This window comes from Caloenas nicobarica, chromosome 2 (genome assembly GCF_036013445.1).
Source record: "Caloenas nicobarica isolate bCalNic1 chromosome 2, bCalNic1.hap1, whole genome shotgun sequence".
Lineage (NCBI taxonomy): Eukaryota > Metazoa > Chordata > Aves > Columbiformes > Columbidae > Caloenas > Caloenas nicobarica.
The window spans coordinates 143,797,260-143,821,079 of NC_088246.1; the positions used below are offsets into that span (position 1 = coordinate 143,797,260).

Genomic DNA, 23,820 nt, shown 5'->3' on the forward strand with positions numbered 1-23,820 from the left:
TCCGCGGCCCTAGGGGCAAAATCATATAAAGCCTTCTTAACACCACCCGCTTCCTTGAGGCGGACAAAGCCGCTCTGCCCCACGGGTGGGTTTCCCACAGGGGCCCTGGCCAAGCCCAGGTTCATCAGCAGGGGCTGCCGCTGACCAGGCCCTCTGCAGGCCGGTGCCCTGAGGGGCCCGCGGAGGCCGCGGGAGGCTCGGCTCCGAGCCCCGAGGAGGCTGCCAGTGCCCGTGACGGGGGCGCTACCCTGGGCGAGCCCCGGCCGTGGGGTGAGGAGGAGCGAAGGGATGCGTGCGCCAGGCCCGCAGCGGCCGGGTCTCGAACTTGCGGCCCCGCGGCCGCCCCGAGCGGGCCTGTCAGTCACCGCGCCGCTGCGTCAGCACCTCCTCTTGCCCCGCCCCTCCTCTGTCTCGTGACCAGCGCTGCGGCGGAGTCAGCTGACCCGGCGCCTCACGTGACCCACTGGCGGGTGTGCGGGCGGCGCGCGGCTGCCGGCGGGGGATGGAGCAGTGACGGTGAGCGCGGGGGAGCCGCCGGGCCGGGCCGGGCCGGGCCGCGGAGCGGGGGGCGGAGGAGGAGGAGGAGGAGAAGCGGGGGGCGGCCTGCACCGGGTCGCGACGTTTCCCGAGCGCCTGGCGCAGCGCTCCGGCCTTCCTCGGCGGCGGGCCGCGCTGGGCCTGGCGTGAAGGGCAGCGCAGGTCGGGCCCTCCCGCCGCCGCGTCTCCCCGGGGCTTTGACAGGGCTCGGCGCCGCTCCGGGGCTGCCGGGCATCGGGGCTGCCCTGCCGCCGCTCCGCCCGGCCCCCGCTGCGGGCTTTGATCGTGCGGAGGTCGAAGCGAAAGCGCCGCCCGGGGAAGCTCCGGTGGCTGCCGGGGCAGGTGCTGCCCGCCCGGGTGGTGGGGACTGTCTCCTGATCCCCGTGATCCTGATGAGCGGCTCGGGGAGGGTGAAGGCAGCTCCGCGGGCCTGCCTCGGATTGCGTCCGCACCGGCCTGGGGGTTCCCCGTTGTGAAATCGCCCCGGGCGCAGCTCCGGCTTCCTCTGTGCGGCCGCTGCTGTTTATGAAATCTGGAGGCAGAGAAGGCCGAGCTCCGAGCAACAGAAGTGATTTCTGAGAGCGAGCTTGAAGAAGTAACTCTCGGGGACTTAGTGCTGGATATTGGGAGACTTCTAAATCACATTGGTAGATTGAGATTTCCTGTTGAGCTAAATAGGAAAGAAGAAACAATTGCCCCTTCCCATAGCCCGGTTCTTTTTGAGAAATACAATGCAAAGTGTCTTAGCTGAGGTTCTGTTTTGACATCATTATATGTGTTTCCAGGTACAGCTTTGAAACAGCTGTTTGGCAGTTGTGTTGTTTAGATTATAGTATACAGCATGGAAGATTTTTCTTTGGAAATCAATTTTTCCTAGTAGCATAGAAATTACTCAGTATAAATTACTACTAGCAATGCAAAATACGTTTTAAATAATAAATCAAACTTACTTTGGGCATTAGAGCAGTTAGGGATCAAAAACAGGTACTCCAGAGTAAAGCTTCAAGAGGTGGAATATTTCAAGCATTTTATAGATGTGTTGTGCTTGTTTGACTAGCAGAACATCTTCACAATTTATTTATGTTACTTAAATCTCTTCATAACAGCATATGGAAGACTATTACACTTCAAAGTTATATTGTGTTTTTGCTTATGAGAAGATGTCAAGGGAAGCTCAATGGGATACTGCCCAGTTGTTGCATCTAAAATGAAAAAAGTGTGTTCTAATGAATTTCCAGTATTAAGCCTTTATAAATGAGAACTTGTGTTCTTCATGAGTACTGAGCAAGATAAAGATGGGTCTTGCACTGCTGGTCTTGCAAGGTTAAATATATATTTTTTTGAGATATGGATGTTTTGGTTGATCAGTATTAAAACAGTAATTTCATGATCTGTGGAATCGTAAGCATCAAGGTAGCTAGCTTAGTGACATATACAAAGCTGGAATTCTAGAACCTGTTCCTGAAAGCACTGAACTTTGTGTTAGCATGGTCTATAGAGAGATTCTCATATAAATGTAGTTTCTCATTTTCCTTACTTTTTTTTTTTTTCAGTTGTATAGCAAACAGCTGTTGCTGAAGTTGTCCAGAAAATGCTTACAGTGACATCTCAGAAGCAGTTTCACTCTGTAACAGGTGGCTTTATCCATACTCAACAGAACTAGGACCATAATTTCTACTCGGTGTCATGGTGTGGTAGGGTTTTGAATGGGCAATGTTTCGGAAAAAAACCCCCACCACCTTGAAAGCATTAGCTTGATTAACTAGTGCCGTAGTATCGAATGTTTTTAAGTGGATAAATTTATGTGTTATAGACAATTACATGTATGTATTGCGGGTATCCATTTATGAATAGGTGTTTTAATGAATGTATGTCAGAAACAATGGAAATAGCAAAAATCTCTAACAATGCTTAGGTGAAACTGTACTAGAACAAATTCTACTCAATAGTGCATTACAAAAACAGGCTGGTCATAAAGGTATATGGTGTAAACAAGGGTTCACTTGTCCATTCTTATTGCATATTCTAGGTTTTATACTGTCTACCTTTTTTGGTTATTCCCTTGGTTTGTTTTCCAAAAACCTAAGAGCAGGAAAGTGTGAGAAAATTTGACTGGAATAATGCAGCTAATGGTCTTTGGGAGTGAGGAAGGTGAGATGGAAGCTGGTAGGCAGCTTTTTGGGGTTATTCTCACTGCTTCTGCTTTAGATTTCTCAGCTTTGGTTAACGCTTTCAGTTGCAATCATAAGCAAAGTAGAGAAAGGATAGAAGTTTAATTATTGGGTTGTTAGCCAAGTACTTAAAAACTTGAACTGTGCCTTTGGCATTTTCTTGGGATATGAGAAGACTAAAGCTCAGCAAGACTTGATTCTGCCAGCACACTTGTTGCAACTTTGTTTTTGTTGTGTTTGTTTTTCCCTCTGTAACTTAAGTTTCAACATATAATGCTTCTGACTGCAGGTGTTTAAGTTAGGGCTGTATCTGTATACAGACAGTGCTTAGTATAATGAGATACCAGTCTGCATTTGACTAAAATTTTTGGCTGATCACATAATTGCAATAGTGTAGTTTTAAAATACTGTCAAAAGCGCAGATAAATCTTTCCAGGGCAAGGTGCAGCTAATAAATGATAGTATCCACATAACTGATGTTCCAGTGTTAAGGCCAAAGAGAAACTGGTGGTGGGTGTTCTGCAGGCTGCTGAGATGCAAAGGCTTGCCGATTTAAAAATACCTGTTGGCCTAAAGATAGAAAAAAATCACCACAGTGGCGAATCTAAAGGCAGACTATATACCATTATTTGCAGATCAAAGGAATAAAATAATAGTTTACTAAAAAATACCTGTCAGTTTACTTAGGAGATTTGAACACTTCGTGTTTCCTGCTTTATTCTGTGGTCCTCTTTAAATTTAATGGCTCTCATTTTACAGTGAGTCAGTACGTATTTTTGACTGATGAGCATCCGTTTCTGTTTTTCTTACCATTTTGTAGCACTTCTCCTTTTCCACTTCTTGTTCATTGTTCCGTGTAGTTCTGATTTCATATTCATTACCCTCCTTACATTAAAAAAATCCATAGAAACAAACATCTAAAATTCTTCTACTGAGCTTTTTTTCCTTGTATATATTTGAAAATACCTCCACTGAGTAGGCAGCTGAAATGGGGAATTGTCTTAAGTCCCATGGCTATTGGAAATGGAATGGAGGTTCAGGAAAACCAACCACACAGACAAAAGAGGGAGGAAGGGAAGTCTAGAAGCTTAATGATTCCAGGGAGCTACAAGTATTCCACCTTTACATCTTTGCTTTGAACAGTAGAAAAAGATCTTGGTTATTCAGTTGAACAATCCACTTTTGTCTCTGATATTAAGGAATTGTGAAGTGTTCTAGTACATTGTTTTTTAAGCATGAAAAAGGTTTGCTGCAAGTCTGTCAGGTGTTTGTTACTTCAGTTTTCTTTGTGGTGGACTTGCAGTCATTGTATGAGGACTGAACAGTTAGTCCTTGAAAACTGACTTTAAAAGATTAAAAAACTTAGTGAAAGCAGTTATTCTTCGCAAAGAGTCTGTTAAAGTGTTGTGGTGTTGTTTGTTTGCCTTTTTTTTCCCCAGGAAAAGATGTTCAGATTTTTAATGGTGAGCTTAATTTCCCAATCTGTAATGCAGGGAATGAGACTCTTGTCATTGTAAACATGTAACTGTTTCCTTAGATGATATAATCTCTGGAAACTTTATACTTATTCTTTAAGGGTTATTTATGTTTTAGTGGAAAACTTGAGAATGTGATGTTCCATCTGTCTTACTGAATAGGAGTATAAAAAGGATATAAAGCTACTGGAGAGTGTCCAGAAGAGGGCCATGAAGTTGGTGAAAGGTTTGGAGGGGAAGCTATATGAGGAGCGGCTAAAGTCACTTGGTTTGTTCAACCTGGAGGAGACTGAGGGGAGACCTTATCACGGTCTACAGCTTCCTCACAAGGGGAGGAGGAGGGGCAGATGCTGATCTCTTCTCTGTGGTGACCAATGATAAGACCAGGGGGAATGGCAGGAAGATGTGCCAGGAGAGGTTTAGGTTGGGCATTAGGAAAAGGTTCTTCCCCCAGAGGGTGGTGCAGCACTGGAACAGGCTCCCCAGGGAGGTGTCACGGCCCCAAGCCTGACAGTGTTCAAGAAGAGACAGGACAACACCCTCAGACACATGGTGTGAACTGTGGGGTTGTCATATGCAGGGACAGGAGTTGGACTCGATGATCCTTGTGGGTCCCTTCCAACTCAGGACATTCTATGATTATGTGAGTCTGGATTTCTACCTTATGGCTCTTCTTTTAGGTATTTGCACACTGCTGCTGCCACCACCTAAACTGTTTTATTTATTCAACATTTGTTCCAAAGACTCTTCTAGTCCTGGTCTAGTCAAATCCAAACAAAAACCAATTTAAAGCTTAAAGACTTTGTGTGTGCGTGTGTCAGCTGTAGTGGTGTCTCCCTGCGTGGGTGAAGTTGACTGTAAACTTGACCATGTCTTTTATAGGGCCAGAGTTCAGTGAAGTGTAGGGAAACATCACGTACAATGGATTCGCCCAGTTTGGCATGTGTTAAGGAAGATAATGCATTAGACTAATCTGAATAAGAGGAAATTTTATCTCGTTCCAAATTGTTGATAATTAGTAGACCTCCTGTGGAGACCTGTTGTTTGAGATAATCCGGCTAGTGCTTCCATAAGCGAAGAGGCCCTGTATCATGCAATGTTATATTGGTGATGACTAATGTTGCTTTAATTTTTCATGGTACCCCCCCATACCAAAATCATCAGTATGATATGACCAAGGATTGTTAGAGTACATGCGTTTGAGCACCAGGGCCAGTGGTGCCAGAGGGGCTGTTGGGGTGGGTTTCACCTCCTCTCGAGTTCTGCTTCCCCCAGCAGCCCGGGCCACAGCATGCTGGGGGAAGCAGACACAGTCTTTTCACCCATCCTGCTCAGAGATAGGACCCCTTTTCTCACCCATACTTTCAGGAAAAAATAACTCCTTATCACTTCTCCTTCCAGCCTGCTTTGGCAAGGTTTTAGGGGAGAAGAGAGAATAGTGCCAGTGAGGAGAGCACAGATAACTTCCAGGTCTCTGATCTTCTGCTGTTGAGTAGAACCAGATGTGCAGGTGTGTGGCCCCAGCTCTGGAAAGTGTCCAGAACTGGGCTGGGTCAGGCTGGACAAGCTTTTGTGGCGTGGGACATGTCTGATCTTGTAAATATTCTGATTCCTCAAATATCTGTACCTGCCTTGGCATTGTCTGTATTGAGGGTTGTAGCACTGCTGTGCACTACCCGGTAATGCAGTGTCAGCCATCCTGGACTGTGCAGCATCAAGAGCCTCAATAACTGGGTGTCATCATCTCTTGTTATAAACAAGGCCCCTTAATTGAAGGAGAATGCCTGTTATGCCAATGACAAGATGTGCTTCATGATATTAATTTAATGGCTGGTAAACTTCAGCTTTAGGCTTCCTGAGTAGCTGAATGAAAGAATCAGCTAACAGGCCTTTCTTTAGCTCATCTCTAGCTTAAACACCCTTTAACTTTTTGAGCCTAGAATGATTACACAGGTGAAAGACCTATGTGTGTTGTTTTGGCTAAAGTTTGCTGCTCTGTATTCATTCTTAAAATATTTGATTCTCTTTCCAAAAAAAAAAAAAAAGCTATGGAAGTGCCTGTAGTCTGTGCTTGTTATGAAATGTAGGTTAGTCTCTACTCTTTCCAAGCTGCTACAAAAGACATTGCAAATATCAAAATTTGACATTTAGATTCTGTCAAGGTATGCTTTGATTTTGTTCTTCCTTATTTTTAAAAAGAGCCAGTAACTCTCAACCAGCTTGTTCTGTTTCTTAGTGACAGAAGAATGTATATACTATTAACTTCTAAAGCTCATTTGCGAAGTGTTGAGACTCTCTTGATTAAGGCCAGTATGTGTAACATTATTGGAGGTCCACAATGACAACAGAGATACCAAGACTAGAAAATGTCCTTTTTCTTGAAATTTTTAGCTGCCAGGAGAATCTTCTTTGCTTGAAAGAATAAACAAAACCTTATCAGATTTAAACGCTTTTTAGGCACTTACTCACTTTAAAACACTGTCCTAATCTGAAAAGTGATTGGAAAAGCTATATGTGGTCAGAAAAAGTTGTCTGTTGTACGGATCCTGGAAAATATAAACAGCTGTGAAACTAAGATTTGTATCTGATTTTATTGGATTTATTTTCAGTTAGATTGCTTAAAATCTTTTGTGGAATTGTACTTCAGAGGCGCTAGTGTTGCAAACTCGGCCCACTTTAACTTGCAGGATGGGCAGTTTAAAAAGACTTTCCAACTCTGCAAATGTGATTTGGAAGATAGGAAAAAAATTAATTTTGAATCATGTGCTACTCTTAGTAAAATCTCTTACAGTGACTGAAACTGTACTTTAGTAACATGAAATTAGATGTTTTTCTTCAGGCAAAGCTTGGAATTCTGAACTAATGGCAGATGTTCTTTTTCCCCACCCCCCCCCCGGCTTCCCTTCTACCTAGCGTCTTGCCTCCATCTTCAGAAGCAGAAAGCATCAATATAAAGACACAAAAATGACCGAGTTTTGGCTGATTTCTGCTCCTGGGGAAAAAACCTGTCAACAGACATGGGAGAAACTACATGCAGCAACTACAAAAAATAACAATCTTTCTACTAATTCAAAGTTCAATATTCCGGACTTGAAGGTATGTAAGTCTCATTTCATGTCAGAAGAAATATGATTGTTTTGCATCATCTTTGTTTCTTTAGACTACGACTGTAAATGGGGAACACTTGCAGACTTTTTAGAGGGGACAGCTGACTTATTTCAATGACTATGTGTAGACCTAAAAAGTAATTTGGACAATAGTTATATTTTTCTGAAATTTTAAGTTAAAAATTCTTCACTCTAAGTTTTAAAGGTTCAGCAAGCTGTGTTCTTTCAGCCAATAGAGCAGTTTTTCCAGGGACAGTAGTCTTGACGTCATGCTGACAGCAGTTAGCTGGAGAAGAAAATTGGAAGAAAAATGGAAACTTGTCTGAGTATTCATATGAAACCGTTTCCTTTGGTGTTTTTGTTTGTTTGTTTGTTTTTCACTTCTGAATTGTCTGCTGCTCCTTTTCTGGCTGAGAAGCAGTGAAAAGGCTTGATTTAAAATACAGGGATTGATCAAACAGCTGCTGCCTTTTCTCCATCCAAGAGTACCATTCATCTGTTAGAGCACTGGTTGTCTCCCATTGAGCATTCCAGTGTGACTTGCTGATGTGTGTTATAAAAAAACGGGAAGAAAACCGTTTGAACTATTACTATGAAAAGAGAAGAGAAACCAAATCTGAAAGCAGTTTCTCATGGTTAAACATAATTATCAGGATATGGAAAAGCTAGGAGCCAGTATATCTATTAAGAAAATGTCTATCTTGACCCCTGAATGTTTCTTGAGAAAAAAGAATTGTGAGCTCAGTTTAGCTGAGTGAAAGCTCATCAAAGCTTATCAAAATGAAAAGGAAAAAATGCCACCAGTCCCTGTCTGCAGCATGAATCAGGTTCAAGTGGTGTGATGCCTTGTTCCTGTCCCTGCTGAGGAACCAGCCCAGGGCATGAAGTGCTTCAGTGTGTCTTTTAAGAAGATCTTCCAACTGCCATAACTTACATTTACATTTAGACTGTCCTGAGTTATTTCAAAAGATATACTGGTAGAGGTAGGAAGAAGGACTACAACAAATGTCCATCTCCTCCCAGGAGATCCTTGGACATCAGTCAGGACAGCTTTCAAACTGTAGGGTGCCTACAGCAGTTAGAAAAGTTATCACTGGAAACTGATGTGGCCCACTAGGGTTATAAATGATTGGTATTTGTTTCTACTCCTTGAAAAGGGCAGAAGCTGAGTGTACTTTATATACAATGGGAAATCCTCTGCCTTCTGTGGACCTGGTAAAACTGGTTAAGGAGTAAGATCCTTTAGGTAGAACTCATTGAAACCGTGTTTTAGTCTCCACTGAACAGCAGCCTTATTGCTCAAAGACTGACTTGCGCTGTGGCTTGTGACTGGTCAAAACATTCACTTCCTTATTCTGTGTGTAGCTCAGAAGAAGGTGGGGATGGAAAGTGATTTGGTTGTGATGTTACTTAAGTCATTGTGCTCCTTTTCGCTTCAAGGCTAAAGAGGACAGGAATCATGCAAAGTCGAGTGGTCAAATATATAGAACAAAGATGCTGGACTAAAACAGAATGTTAATAACATCTTGACAGAAGTTTCACTTATGCCTAACAATATTTCAGCAAGAAATATAAAGTAGTAGCTAAAATATTAGAGATAAGAAGAGTCATATTTTCGGAGCTATCTCCTGCTTTCGTTGAATGGAATGAACAAATGCGTAAATACTTGGAGAACCAAAGAAAACTGATATTATACGACGTATTTAAAAAAAATCACCCTTTGGCTGTTTAACTTGAGCGTAGCTATACTGGTTTTATATTTTTTGATGTCTTAGACCCATCTGAGACTTGTGTATGAAAGAGCTAAACAGAGAGTATTTTACTGTGCTCTTATTTTCTAATGTTTGAATTATACAGAGTCTAAAATTTTGTCATCCTTGGCCCCAGAAAGGTTTACATATTGTTCTAGATTATCACATGAAATTAGCGAAGAAAGTGTTTTTGGGAGGAGGGGGAAGAAAGAGTTAGATCTGATAGAGTGACGCTTTAGAGGTATCTTGAGCAAATGAAACACAGCGTGACTTTGTTAAAGCAACAAGTCTGAAATCTTAGAGTACAGTATTTTATGTAGTTCTGAAAAGCTATCTGTTCAGGAGATGTAGTGGTTTTTGTAATTTGGTGTTATCTTTCTATGTTTATACACAATTGCTAATGCATTTTGATGTTTCCTTCTAGGTTGGCACACTGGATGTTTTGGTTGGTCTGTCAGATGAGCTGGCTAAACTGGATGCGTTTGTGGAGGGGTAACAGTTTATTTTTACTAGAATGCAAAATATTAGAATAACAACGTGATGGTTTGCTGAGTCTTAGCAATACATGGATTATTTTCAACTTTTATTTGTTTTCATAGTGATCCCCCGTAGGCAGTCGACAAGCTAGGATTTCAATAAGCTAAGCTGTTGTTTTTCCTAGTATCTTTGCTTGGGAGGAAAAAAAAATCCGAACTTCTTGTAGACTAGTGGGACATTATGCATTGATGAAGAGTGGTTCTCCCTATAGTAGTGCTGTGTGCTGCTGGGTCCTGGACAAGTGTTAAGAATTGAGCCTGGCAGCTGCAGGAAGTGCTAATGAAATGGAGTAAAAACTGCTCTTTTAGCAAGTTTGAGCACTGTTTACAAACTTAGAGAAAGTAACCACTTTATTTCCTAATCCACAGAAGGGTTAAACAGCATTAATATTAAAATGCAAAACCTATTCAGTTTGAAGAAACTAGTGATCCCTTGAAAGTGGTTTTGAGCAAATATAACAAAATTTCACGTAACCGGAACCTGTGGAACCATCTTCTGTTTCAAAGAGAGAAGTACTAAGTAGTTGTTTTTAAATAGAGAAGGAAATTATTGGGCATGGCACATGTGAGCAATATTAAACATAGCTTTTGTAGTGAGGAAGGCAGGTCTTACGTGTCACATCTCACGACACCTTAGGGCTGGGATTTCTCCATAGCTCTTCAGTTACCTTTGGTATTTCATTGTCACGGTTGCCTTGGCTTTAGTTTGGATTGTTGGTGATTTCTACCTCACTGTCTATTTTTAAAAAGGGTTTAGGATCTTGAAATGGCCACAGACTTTAAAGAAAGACTGGAGTATAGTGAGATTACACCTGAAGTCAGCCCTTATTACCTGGAGGCCGGGAAAGTAGCCTCACCTTATTGAGAACTGTTAGAGAAGGATTTAAGTTCTGGCATGTATTTGAGAAGTTGGTCTCCTTCACGTACTGATCCCAGTTTGTGCTCTTGGAAAGCTTGTATGTAAAGCAATCAACTCTTTCTTTTTGATCCAATCCAAAATTTTTTTCCCAGACAATTTCAGATCAGTTTCATGAATGGTATTCTCAAAATGGCAGGGTTTTTAATTCCTTTTTTCGTATCTTTATCTTTCATTTTTCAGTGTTGTAAAGAAAGTGGCCCAGTATATGGCTGATGTTCTAGAAGACAGTAAAGATAAAGTTCAGGAGAATCTTCTGGCTAATGGAGGTAAAATGTTAACCATAATATGTGCATCCTAAAAGTAACAGGAGAGAAGGCAATGATCCTGAAACATAGTGAATGCTCCTTCTCTGTATGACGCTCTGAGAGCCTAGTTTAGACATGGAAGTACTTTTTTTTCCATGAGTCACTTGCCCTGAAACAAATTACAGGATCCAGAATGACCAGAAATTAGATCTACAGGTTAAATACTCACAGAAGCCTCTGATCCTTTAGGGCTGTATTTTGTCATCACTGGCCTCTGGTGGAACATGAAAATTAATGACCACTGTAAACATTCTTCGTTTTAGTCTGTCATCTAAATAGGTATGGTTTTATGTAAGTTGTGCTGGAATACCCAGTTGTTCCCAAATTGTGATAGAATGTCTTTATAAAACTAGTTGTCTCATGAAAATATTTGTCCATTTTATCACAGTAAAGAGTTGCATTGGTCTCTAAATGAATATTTTGTTTTCAACAGCTGTTTCATAATATTTAACACAGCTTGTATTGATGTAAGAGAGGCCAATATGAGTGGATTAACATGAAGACAAGTGCAGTGGTCCTAATTAACACAGTTATTTTTAGATAAGGGCTTGGAGTAGTCTCTCTCATAGACAGCTTTACAAAACTGTTGCTTCAGTTGAGCCACATAATATTTGCCTTCTTTTTCCATTGTGACACTCCTTTCTCCCACCCATTTTTCACACAAAACAAAAAATAGTTGGTCTTGTCGGTACTTCTCAGCCATCATTGATCTGGACCCTATATGATATTTACTACTACAGAGGTGAAGAAACCAATATCTGAAGGCAGAGGTCACAAATAACTTACAACTTGATTGTTTATTTTCAAATTTCTTAAGCAACAGGGTCCACACATGTGAAGGTCCACAGTCTCTTACAGTACTCTTCTGTTATAGCAATCCTACACGGAATATAATACATCAGTCTTTTTGCTGTCTGTCTTTAAAAAGTTGTTCTTTAAAATTTTAGTTGACTTGGTCACCTATATAACAAGGTTCCAGTGGGATATGGCCAAATACCCAATCAAGCAATCCTTGAAGAATATTTCAGAAATTATTGCAAAGGTAAGGTAGCCTGTTTTATAAAACTTTCCTACTTGAACTTAAGATATTTATGCACAAAACTTGGTACTCAAAGCTATTTGTCTATTTTCGTTAGCTTTGTGTAACTCTGATAACAATAGCAGTGAACCTAGTGGCAGTGTCTGTGTTTTAGTAACTGAAGAAGTATATTAGAATGGGGAAAGGATTTGGAGAGTGCTCCCTGAAAGCCATCATGCTGTCTTTGCTGATTTTTGTTTTCTAAGATCACTGAGTTAACCAAGAAATAGCTAGCAAATTGTGTCGCTTACATTTAAATTTTGCCGTACGTGCATGCCATTTGTCTGATGTTCTTAAACTTTGGGGGCTATTAGCAGTAAACCAAGGAATTTATTTACCTCCTGAAAGCTATGGTGCTCAGTTCTGAGGGGAAAAATAAGCCTTCAAAGTCAGGTGTAAGGAAAGCTCATTTCAGTGTTTTCATGGGTTTTCCCCCTGTGTTTACCTTGGTAAAGTTTTTCACGCTGTAGGGACTTCGTTTGGTTTGTACTTGCTGTGAGCATAGGTGGGGTCCTCAGCAGTGACTTCCTGCATGCAAATAGCCAGAGTTCTCTGTGAGCTACCCTTGCTTAGATATCTTCCCAGCTTTTTAAGTTTTTTAATTTTTTTTTTTTTCTGTAATCTGCAAGCTGACTCTTGAAATTTTCTGTGTCGATAAAATACATAACCTGGAAAAAAGCAACAGCTGCTCCAGGTACCTGTAGAGGTAGTCCTTGGTGGCAGATTTGTGTAAACTATAATCAGGGTGGGGATGGGAGTTAGTGCTGGTGACTCGTGCTTTGCTATAACTGGAGATTGTCTAGATGTTAGTTTCTTTCCTGAAACTATTAGTTTAAAATTTTTGCAGAAACTACAAAATCATAATAGGTGGTACATAGCTGACTGAGAATGTAACAAACACTTTTCATTGTGATATTTTCTTTGGGGCTATCACTGCATCTCGAATTTACTCCACAAATTACATTCTAGTGCTTCAGCAACCCAGGTATCTACTGACATACAGCTTGCTTGTGTAGTTACAAGAGAACACTTGTGTATTGCCAGTGACTACATGAGTGGTTTAAATATCTGGGGTTTGCTATGGGTAGAAGCAGGCCAACTGTGTTAGACTGATACTTTCTTTAGCAATATCATGAGTCTGCCTCATTTTGCAGTAACATTTATGAGTTATCCATCAATTCTACTGCTAAAAGAAAGTCTGTATTGTCATTTCATTTCTCAGTTTTACACAAATATATTTTCAAGAGCTCTGCTGTGATGTTGAGGTTTGCAGTTCTGCATTCTCTTAACATTTTAACAGGAAACAAAGTTGATTCTTGTTTACAGTAAACTGCAGTTGGTGCAGCAGTAACAGGCTTTTGTCTAACAGTCATCTTTTAAAAGACTTTACAAATGAGAGTATTGACAATTAAGAACTGATGAATGGAACTGGTTTGTAATGGCAGCATTTGGTATCAATGCGTTTTGCTTTTTGACATTAAGCAATGTATAGTTAGACTTCAAAGTTTTGATGCTTGGAAAAAGCAGAGGGGAAGGTGGTTGGTCTGGAGAAAAGTCCAAATGGATAAAGGTACTAGCTTAATAGCTTCTAATTAATTTTTCATCTAACGCTGTCTTCTAGCTGTGAGAAGGGAAAAAAAAAAAGATAAAATTAGTGCATTGAAAGGTTTCTTGAAAATGTGTGCTTTGTGACACCTACTGAAATGTTCTACATGCTTTGCTAAAGGTCACATTAGCCAAAGAACTTAAATAATCTTAAATACTCATCTGTTTAAAAAGTAGATTGTCTTATTTTCAGAGTATTTTGTATAAAGCATTGCTGTATCTGCAAAGATGCAAGCTGGTAACACGTTGCTGAATGAAACTGCCAGAATGTTCAGGCTTTTAATGACACTTTCCCGCTACAGACAAGGGAACTTAGGCGTTACTGTAAGCAAGAGCACTATATAACTGAGTGACGTAGTTTTTAAGAGAGATTTATTTTGTGGAAATAAAACCATATCTGGATCCCCAAGCTGAAGTGCTGCACGCACACAAAGTATTTTGTCAACAGCCTAAGTCCAAGTCCAGGGAGGGTCCCTTGACCGTGTTCAGGTGCTTGTCCCTGGGAATTTTTATGTGCTTGTACCTACATAGCACAGTGAGGAGCAGGGAAGGAGGGAGGAGGCAGTGCTACGATGCCAGACCAACACTGTTCCACATCCTTTCAGTTATCCAACTGTTACTAAGTATATTGGCTTTAAAATACTTCCTTGTATAGGGTACATGCTGATAGGAACATAATTGGCTGTTTAGGACCTACTAATTGCTTTATTTGTTTTGTGTTCTTCCACTTGCTGCCCAGTTACCTAGGTGAGAATGAATCATTTTCAGTAATCATTCTAATTAGTCCTGGAGGATGGATTTGAGAAAGATGACTTACCTGAGCAGCAATGGCCAGCCAAATGTGGGAGTCTGAGTTGGAACAGTGAGATAGTTGGAACTTTCATATAAAGGTTTGAAAGATGATTGAAGGCTGCCAGCGACATTAATTGTAGAATACTGCCTCTACTTGGACTGTTCGTGTATATTTATTGTCTGAAATAAACAGTATTTCAGACTTGAATACAATTTATCTCTCTACCCTAAACTGGCCTTGTGCAACTTCAGACATTCCAAAATATCTAACTTCTTAGTAAATGAAGAAAGTCTCTGTAGAAGAGTGTTTTCTTTGTAGTTGTAAGCCACTGCCATTGTAAAACAGCAGCACAAAAGATGATTTTATGAAGGGAGATGGTGGTATAATAATTTGTATTTTCATTTGCAAGCATACAGAATGGGAAGTATCTCTGGGAGAAAAAAAGGACATAAGATTATTGTGATAATATTTAGAACCGTAAATGGTAACAGCCATATGATGCATTTCATTGATATTCTGTCTTTGAGTGACCAAGGCTGTTCATCTCAAGGAAAGGTGAAAATTGCAGTAGGTAAATAGAGTGCAACAGAGTCTTCTCTTAAGTTGCAGATGATGCAAAGCGATAAGGCTTTGGGTTATTTAATTCTTGATTTGCACCTGTACATCATTTTTGTCGCTGGAACTCTAATGAGGGAAAAATGTGATGAGAAGTGAGGTAACGTGGAGGAAATGGTATCCAGTATTCACAGGTGTATTTGTATCATGGTAGAAAGGCAAACATCAAATGATCTCTCTTGTCAGCTGAGATGGAGGGTGGTAACCTCAAGGTGACGGAGTAATGATCAGCTGCGTGCAGCAGAACGTCCAGTTAATTCCAGAAGAGCACGTGTAACTTCTATTACTGGCTGATTTAGAGTTTTCTGAGTTTTGAGTGAAGTTTGTCAGGCACAAGACAAATCATTTAAACTTCTGTATTTTTTATTAAGTTCTGGTTGGCAGATCTAAGCTTTGTAATTAGGAAATAATTTAAAAACTATTCTAGTTCTTTAGACACTGTTCCTTTTCTTTTTATCTTTAAGGGTGTAAACCAGATTGACAATGATCTAAAAGCAAGAGCCTCAGCCTACAATAATCTGAAAGGGAACCTTCAGAATTTGGAAAGAAAGAATGCGTAAGTCACATTGTTTTTTGCTAATGTAGCACAGAAAAGTTATCTAACCATGAAAGCTTAGTAACGTGAAAAGGTATGGGCTCTAAGCTTAATGTGTTTTTGAGGTGTTTACCAATCTTGAATAGCAGCTGTCATGAAAGAACACTTATTAACAACTGCCTTGCTGCTAATAGCTCACTTGTGATTGATAAGCAATTATGAGATACACAAAAGCATGTACAAATAGTATAAAATGCTGGAGCTTTTGAGAGAAGGTTGTTGTTAAAGGGGTGTGTAACGCTGCTACTTATGTGTCTGTCTAAACAAGGAAATCTTTCCCTTCACACCCATTTATGCATATCAATATTACTGGGTTTCTTCCCTCAAAATTAACCATCAGAGAGACAGCTGTTGTATGTATGGAGATAATAAAATAAGCAACGACTGCATGCTGTCTTGTCATGTACGTGATGATTATCTGAAGTACAGTTGAGGTACAGTAGTTCTTCTGTGCAAAATATGGTTGATTAATTTGACCCGGCCCTACCATTACAGCTAATGGTACAAGCCTACTGGCTGATTCAGAACCATGGGCCATTTTATGAGTAAGCCTTAAGTCCTGTCTTAAGCCATCAGAGTTTGTCAGCTAAGGCCCATAAAATCTGCATATGTTCTTCGTCTTTTGTGAATATGAGGCAATATACTGCTTTAAACTTTTAATGGATTCTGTATGTAGATCTGTACAAGGTTAGTTGTAACTCTGAGGCTCTGTATTCTAGACTTCACGATTAATAGTTTTAATGGTTCTTGTGTTTTTAAACTGCTTTTACAAAGATAACTTGGCTTCTTAAGTGTGTGAGGTATTTGGCACATGGAAATGACACACAGCAGTGGAGCTACTGACTTCAGTGACTTTAGACAGTAAGGTATAAAATACGTATAAAGACATTTTATTTGCTCTGCTAATAGTGGATGCTTAAGTAAAATATATTTTTGAAAATGTTATACTGTCAAGCACTGGAAACTGCTTTCCGGATTAATTCAATTCTTAAGCATGTATTTACTCTGGCTGTCTTTGTTTCTCTGCAGGGGAAGCTTGCTAACCAGAAGTCTTGCTGATGTTGTAAAGAAAGAGGACTTTGTACTCGATTCAGAATATTTGGTCACGTTATTAGTGATTGTACCGAAGTAAGTTTATTATTTGTCCTAAGAACAAAATAAAATTAGAATTTTAAATCAAATAATAGATCTAACAACCCTATAATACTGTAAGAAAGGACATCTAAATTTGTCCAGGATTTTCCTGGATGAGCTAACTACCAATGGAACACTGCTTATATCATGTCAAAGCTTTGCTGCAAGCAGGTTGTTCCTGTCTGAAATGTTTAAACAACAAAAACCCCACCTTTTCCACTGGCCAAAGAAAGTGGTGATACAGATGTCCTTAAGACTCTTGAGAAAATGGCACTAGACTTTCTGGAGCTGGGAACAAAAAGAACTTCTAACTTGTAAAGACAGCCAGCAGGCTGATATCACATGAAAGAGTAGTCTCTGTCACATGTAAAACTCTGGTGAAGAGTTTTGCAGTGACTTTAGCAGAAAACAGGTGGTTAGTGTATCTTGACTGTTGTTGTTCTTTCACCTTTGACTTTTTTTGGTGTTGAAAAGGTGGGACCTCTTCAACACCAACTACTGAAAGGCAAGGCTTCCAAAATTCTCAGTGATCCTTCAGGCAAGTGCAGGACTCTGGGGAACCTGTTTGCAATTGTGCAAAAAGTATTCCTATTAGTAACTCAGAAGAGCAGAGTTGCATAAGGAGTTTCTGATAAACTTTGACAGTTAAGTCTATGTGGTTCCCTGAGATCTGTACGTAATCATGACTAGTTTAATTTCATAGTTCTTTGATTTCAAAAATTTTACACTTGTAAACTTGAAGACTGAAGATAAAATACGTTACTTTTGCTGTCATCATAGTTTATTTAGCAATAATCTTACGAACAGCATGAGGAGGACTGTGACAACCTGCACGTGGATTGGAAGTTGTGATGGTTAAATTCTTTTAACATTTTTTTGGAAAAACTTGATCCATTAATCTGAGATTTCTTACTACAGTACTAGATGTCTAACCATAACCTGTGTATTCTCTAGGTTAAATTATAATGACTGGGTTAAGCAATATGAAACACTAGCAGAGATGGTTGTACCACGTTCCAGCAAGTAAGTTGTTAAATGCTAAATCTCATATCTGCATGTTCTATATTTTATAATTTTTCTTGATCTGTAGTGACTTTGAATTTTAAAGATTCATCAAAAATTTTTAGAATGTCCAACTTTATAGTGTTATCTGACCAAGCTTGATTATGTTGTAGTTGAGAAAAAATTCAAAGGATCTCTAACTCTAGGGTTAACAGAGTTCTCAAACTAACTTATTAGGGAAGAGTAAAAGAATTGAAAATTTAATCTAGTTCAGATCAGGCACATTCAGCTTCAAGGTAACACATGGTGGTGTTTAGCAACAAGTTCTGCTGCTAGCCTGTAAACTTTATGCCTGCATTCAGAGAACTTGTTTCAAGTTACCTATACTCTTTGAAAGCTGCTAAAGAGTGAAGAGCTGGAACTGTAGATGGTTTTCCTGTGTGCAAAGAAAAGTAACTTGTCTCTTTTGGGCTAACACAGATCCTCAGTACCCAGCTGGTGCTCGGTGTCTGTGATGGGCAGGACTGGTGCTAGGATTTGATAATACTGTTAAGCCACCTTAGCACTCTTGTAACCACATTGACAGTAAAGTCCCCGTGTAGCACAAAGCATTGCTGTTTGTTAATTTTAACTCACAGAGTGAGGTTTTGCTCAGGCAGATCTGATATTACCAGCTCTGTGCCAGTTACAAAATCTGAACTTGCTCTGGCTAACTTCATATTTGAGTTAGATCAGCTTAAGCCTGCTGGGAGATCTGATGATGATTCTTATTTAATTACTCTGAAACCATGGCCTAGGGATAGCTTAGGAAGAGGTGACTTGTTAAACTGTTGGATAAATGCTTATGTTGAAAACAGTATGACACTGAGGGATAGTCTAAATCTCTTCAAGCTTTTTTTTCTGAAGGTGAAGTCTCAAATTAAGCAGTATTGTCTTGAACTGTAAAATAGTAAATCTGGGGGTTGTCTTTACAGCCTAAGAAGCACTTTTTTTACCAACCTTTGTCTTTTTAATTTTTGTCCTTTTCTATTTTAAATCCCTTTCCCTTTTCCTTTAAAACAGGCATTTCTATGAATTCTGTAGTCCAAGCTTCAGTATTAAACCAGCCTTAGTTCCTTTTTCTGTAAAATAATTTTAACTTGAGCAAATATCCAGACACGTATGAAGTGTTTCTGAGTGGTGAAGTCTCCGAATGGGAAATGGAAACTGCCATCCTTTGTGAAGAGAGTAATAAGAGCACTTGCTGAAGTCTCAGTTACTTTCCGTATAAGGCATTTAATCTAGGAACTAATCCTGTGTGATTATCTAAATTTATATGCTTGCCTAGTAGTGATGAAGTAAAATTGAAGCTACTGCATATCAGATCTGTGGTGACTTGAACCTTATCAATTCTGACACTTTTTTTTTTCTGTGTAGTGTACTCTTTGAGGATCAAGATAGTTACCTTTGTAACGTCACCTTGTTCAGGAAGGCAGTGGATGACTTCAAACATAAAGCCAGAGAATACAAGTAAGGCTTATTTTGTATGTGTTCTGTCTCTCATGCTTTGAAGGAAGTCTAGGTAGCCACTTCTGATTTTATTCACTTCCAAATGCAGGTTTATGGTCCGTGACTTCCAGTATAATGAAGAAGAGATGAAAGCCGATAAAGAAGAAATGAATAGACTGTCAACTGACAAGAAGAAACAGTTTGTAAGGCCGTATAAACTAGTCATTATAGAAACATGAGACATCTAAGACTTCTTATTGCTACATAACAATTTAATGAACTTGTGATTCTGAGAAAGCATTGCAAGGATGATGTGATGTAGTCAGCCTGCCACCCAGCTCATCTGCTCAGGGATAATGGAGTTTCCTGTAGCCCAAATGCTCCTCACTGCATTGAACCAAGTGCTGATGATATATCAGGTTTGAAAATGGACAAACATTTGAGTGAAATAATCAGATATTACTAAAATAGTCTTCAATATAGTTAGCCCATGGAAGCTGAGATGGTGCACTGAAGAGACAATGGAAGTCTCATTAAATTTCTCTTGACTTAGTGTTGAAACACCCTTGAACCATTATGTCCATAGTGAACTCTGTCTTTAAGTTGTCTTTATTATTATGGTACAGATATTGAGTATCTGCTCAAACATTCTTGATGGACTGAATCTTTTTCTGAAGTTCGAATAACGTTTTTTTTTCTCTTCCCTTTCACAGGGGCCTCTGGTTCGGTGGCTGAAAGTTAATTTCAGTGAAGCTTTCATTGCATGGATCCATGTGAAAGCACTGCGAGTTTTTGTTGAGTCTGTTTTAAGGTAATGAGGCAGACCTGAATATGGGCTTTTCTTCCTAGACTTTGTAAGAATTTACACCTAGCTTGGGAGTTTACCAGAGTGATGTGTGTGAATGCCACTTGTCCAGGCAGGAGGAAACAAGGAGTAGGGCAGTAGGAATAGTTGATGGCAATAGCTCTTGTTGCCAGTTGTGAATATTTGAGATAGGTAATTGTGTATCTTGCTCCTTGGATAGTCTTGCCACCAGTGCTTTAGGAATTAAAGGTACTCTGTAAGTTGCAGCAAGGCATTTTTGGTGATTCTTAGCTTGCTTCATGAGCTGCTTGTAAAAATACCTTACTGTATCTTCTATTTAAGAGGGAAATGGGAATAGTTCAGAATAAACAAGTATCCAGACTTTGAGTAATGTAGATTGACATCTTGAAATGTATGCTTTTTCTTTAAAACATGCCTTTCTAAGAATTTTCTAGTCTAAACTTTTCAATATTATACTGTTCAATACTCTAACTATAAAATTACTCCGATTTTTTTTCTTCACATCTATCCAGAAGTATAGTTACTAAATTGACTTAAGAACAGCTGTAGTTGTTCTGCAGAAGGAAGGACCTGGATTTTTTTTTAGAGTTGAAAGGACTTCTGCATTAGTCAGAAAATGGGAAGAGGTTGGTTGGTTGTTTTTTAGCCTTTTTGATAAGTTATCACAAAGGAGACAACCAGAGGAGAAAAAAAAAAAGTATTTATTTACATTCTAGTCTGTTCTATAGTTGTGATGGGTTTATTTTGAAGACAAACTTCAGTAAGGAAGAAAGCTGAGCTTGATTTGAATATTGGCAAATGCTTCCACACTCCTAGAAAGGAGGATTGAGTGTATTCTCCACCAAGTGGCAAAAGTGAACTCTAGCAAGTAAACTAATTGGAATGTTCAAAACTTTGAGACTTCAGGTAACTTGGAGAATTGTGCTGAGTATTCAAGGGTTTAAAAGGATTTTAAAAGCATTTAGATTTCTCTTATTTTAAACTTGAAGGAAGAAGTCCTACTTTATTGATGCCTTATGAATTGTGGAAACAGAATGATCTCACAAAAATGAAAATGAGCAGAATTTGCTCTTCAACAATATGTTTCTTTTTCAAAACAAAACTCTGCTTCGAAAGATAAAAGAACACTTATTTCAGCATTTTCATAGTTTTCTGCTTGACTTGCTCAGGTATGGTTTGCCAGTTAACTTCCAGGCAATGCTGCTTCAGCCTAATAAGAAAACAATGAAGAAACTGAGGGAGGTTTTGTATGACTTATACAAACACCTTGACAGCAGTGCAGCAGCTATCATTGATGTAAGTATTTTTGTTACTGCTGCTCCCCTTAAATATTAGGTTTAATCTGTTTAAACAAAAATAAGTTTATTTACTTTATTAAAAAGCTACACTTCTCCATATTCTCCATCATTTTCTCACAGTACAGAAAATTGTCTCCTCGTGAAAATGACACTTCTATTTTACATTTTTGCAAAGCAGATGGTATTTAAGGTTGCAACTAATGCATTTGGCAAGCTGCCTGTTATAAAAGCCTAACATAACTTCTTACTGCATTCTTTCCTACTGCTGATGGAAAGATATCTTATAGACTACATACATATTTGTATCCTCAAAGAATTCAAACAAAGTTAACTTTGATATTAAACTAGCCTTAAGGAACTTGAACACATTTCATATTTTTTGAGCCCAGAAGGAATATGTGAATTTTCCACTGTCTATGGTAACAGTGGCCTTAATATTGAAACAACTTTTTTTTTCTTTTTTTGTCACATCACTATCTTTAAGTTAACATAGTCATCCATCTCTGTTGAAGGAGGCTGAATTGATGTCAAGATGGAGTCATCCTTTCCATCTGTCGAGGTCTCGTTTTCGTATTTAAAACTGGTTTGCTAGGAGGCTTATTCTACTAATTTGTTCTGTATTGAAAAGCAGTGCTTTTCGTAGTTAAAGATTAATGATAGACCACACAATTAGATTAGCCAAGTTTTAAAAGATTAAAAATAACCTTTCTCAACATTGTCTTTAATGTAATGGTTTTTCTGAAGTATTTCCAGGCCTTTTTGGGGCAAGGGGATGTGAGACAATTCAGGCAAAAATTAAAGATGCTGAACTTCTTGCAACTTCCTGGATCATTCAGCACCCTATAACATTATTTCATAAACTGTGTTTAGAAGTAGTAAAACATAACTGCGAGTACTTTTCCTGCCATTTAGTGGTGATGTGTTTACTATAGCAGCAGATGTGAATTATTGATACAAAACTACTTAGATTTTTGGAGAAGCATTTGTATTTCATTTGTCAAAGTTCTAAATTTGTTGCTTAAACATTCACTTGCACATGAAAAATTACGCTCAAGTCTTGCCTGGCATATTTGCTTCTAAAACATATGAATGTTTCATCTATTTCTGAATAGGAGTCTGAATTGTAAGAGTCTAACTGGTTTCAAAACTTTATTTACAGGCAACTATGGATATTCCAGGCTTAAACCTCAGTCAGCAGGAGTACTACCCGTATGTGTACTACAAGATCGATTGTAACTTGCTGGAATTCAAGTGAAAGTTCCCTAACATGACAATCGTCTCAGTGTTGATGTAAACAAACAGAAGTGAGGTTGAAGTAAAGTAAAACTTGCAACATTCTACTAATCATATGCTTGCTTCTTCTGTTAGTTGAATTTAACACACAGTGGTCCATCTCTAGACGTTTTCTTTTTAAAGAACAGTGTAGGTAATCTGCTTTAACCAATTATGTCTGTAAATGTATATTGAGAGAATTGAAGTATTTATAAACAGAGTGATTTATTTAAGGAAAAGCCCATTCCTGTTTCATATGGTGGTCTATGTTAATTCCATGTACCATTGTTTATAAAAAAAACTTGTTTACAGAATAGTGTAAATGTTCATGGCCATTTTGTTCATTTGATTTACTAGATACAATTGTGTTAATGTTGTTGAACTGTGATGTAAAGTATGTAAAATTGGTATGAAATTGTGCTTTCTGAATGGTTTAAAATTACAACTGAAGCACTGTAAACACACAGGAAAAAATAAACATACCTGTGCAAATGTGTCACTTCCTTGTGCCACATGTAACTGTAGATACCTGTGTCTAAACTGAAGCAATGTGCTAAGTCTTAAAACCAGTGCTTCATCCTGCACACAGTGGTAGAGAAACGCAGCTGACATCAGCACAGGTACTTTTAAGAGATGCAGGTATTTCTTTTGCTTTGTGCAGAAACACTCAAGTCTGTTCTTTGGCCACCAAACCTATGTATGAATGTTTTTCATGTTTATATCTTTGTGACTCTAAAGCAAAAATATGAGACAAATTTTGGGAAGAGGGGAATAACCTGGAATGCTAACAAGCTATGCTGATCTGGGATTTTTTTGGTGATTCTTTGCTCTTTTCAATCAGCTGAAGCTTGGGGCTACTTTACAGCTTTGAATACTGTACTGTTAGATGCTCATATTTTTTTTGTTTGTTTTTGGCAGCATCTTTTCTACTATACAGGTAGTATAACAGCTTCCATTTAATGCTTGTAGAGAGAGATTGTTTACTTCAGTAGTGGTTATCACAGCTATTACAAGTATTCTACATATTCCAGTAGCTAAATATGTGGTAAAAATTGTAGTACCTTTTAAAACTGACTTGACTTAAGACTGAGAGTGGCAGAGCACTGATTTGTTGAAGTTAGTATTTGAAGTACTGTAACCACGGGACTTTTTTATAATTTGGTCACTAACTCAAAATAGCATTACTGTGAATTGAAGCCGTATAGAGCTTTCAGCTACAGAATCTCTAATCCTGAACCAGAAGCACTTTTGAGGAATTTATCTTTGATAAGCCAACATTGAGAACTCTAATTATTAAAAGAGAAGGCTAACTT

General features: G+C 39.0%; 2 protein-coding genes across 3 annotated transcripts in view; one reads left to right on the plus strand and one right to left on the minus strand.

The window, feature by feature from the left end:
* Window positions 1-23,820, minus strand: part of KLF10 (KLF transcription factor 10) — a 194,012-nt gene that overhangs the window by 81,109 nt on the left and 89,083 nt on the right. The gene's annotated exons all lie outside the window — the stretch shown is intronic.
* Window positions 436-22,995, plus strand: ATP6V1C1 (ATPase H+ transporting V1 subunit C1). Of its 2 annotated transcripts, XM_065628626.1 has the most exons (14): window positions 469-516; window positions 2,091-2,171; window positions 7,097-7,279; window positions 9,466-9,533; window positions 10,677-10,762; window positions 11,749-11,843; window positions 15,357-15,448; window positions 16,517-16,615; window positions 17,576-17,644; window positions 19,040-19,132; window positions 19,221-19,314; window positions 19,825-19,922; window positions 21,107-21,233; window positions 22,395-22,995. In XM_065628626.1, exons 3-14 carry the CDS (start codon window positions 7,148-7,150, stop codon window positions 22,488-22,490), a joined length of 1,149 nt encoding a protein of 382 aa, XP_065484698.1. In that variant the 5' UTR covers window positions 469-516; window positions 2,091-2,171; window positions 7,097-7,147; the 3' UTR covers window positions 22,491-22,995. The 2 variants fall into 2 exon arrangements, with proteins under 2 accessions (XP_065484697.1, XP_065484698.1); XM_065628625.1 differs by lacking the exon at window positions 2,091-2,171 and having other exon boundaries at window positions 436-516.

Excerpts from the sequence above, each read along its gene's own strand:
- ATP6V1C1 (XM_065628625.1), top strand. The coding sequence starts at position 7,148 with ATGACCGAGTTTTGGCTGATTTCTGCTCCTGGGGAAAAAACCTGTCAA. Across the intron at positions 7,280-9,465 it reads TCAATATTCCGGACTTGAAG|GTTGGCACACTGGATGTTTT; the intron begins GTATGTAAGTCT and ends GTTTCCTTCTAG. Across the intron at positions 15,449-16,516 it reads AATTTGGAAAGAAAGAATGC|GGGAAGCTTGCTAACCAGAA; the intron begins GTAAGTCACATT and ends GTTTCTCTGCAG.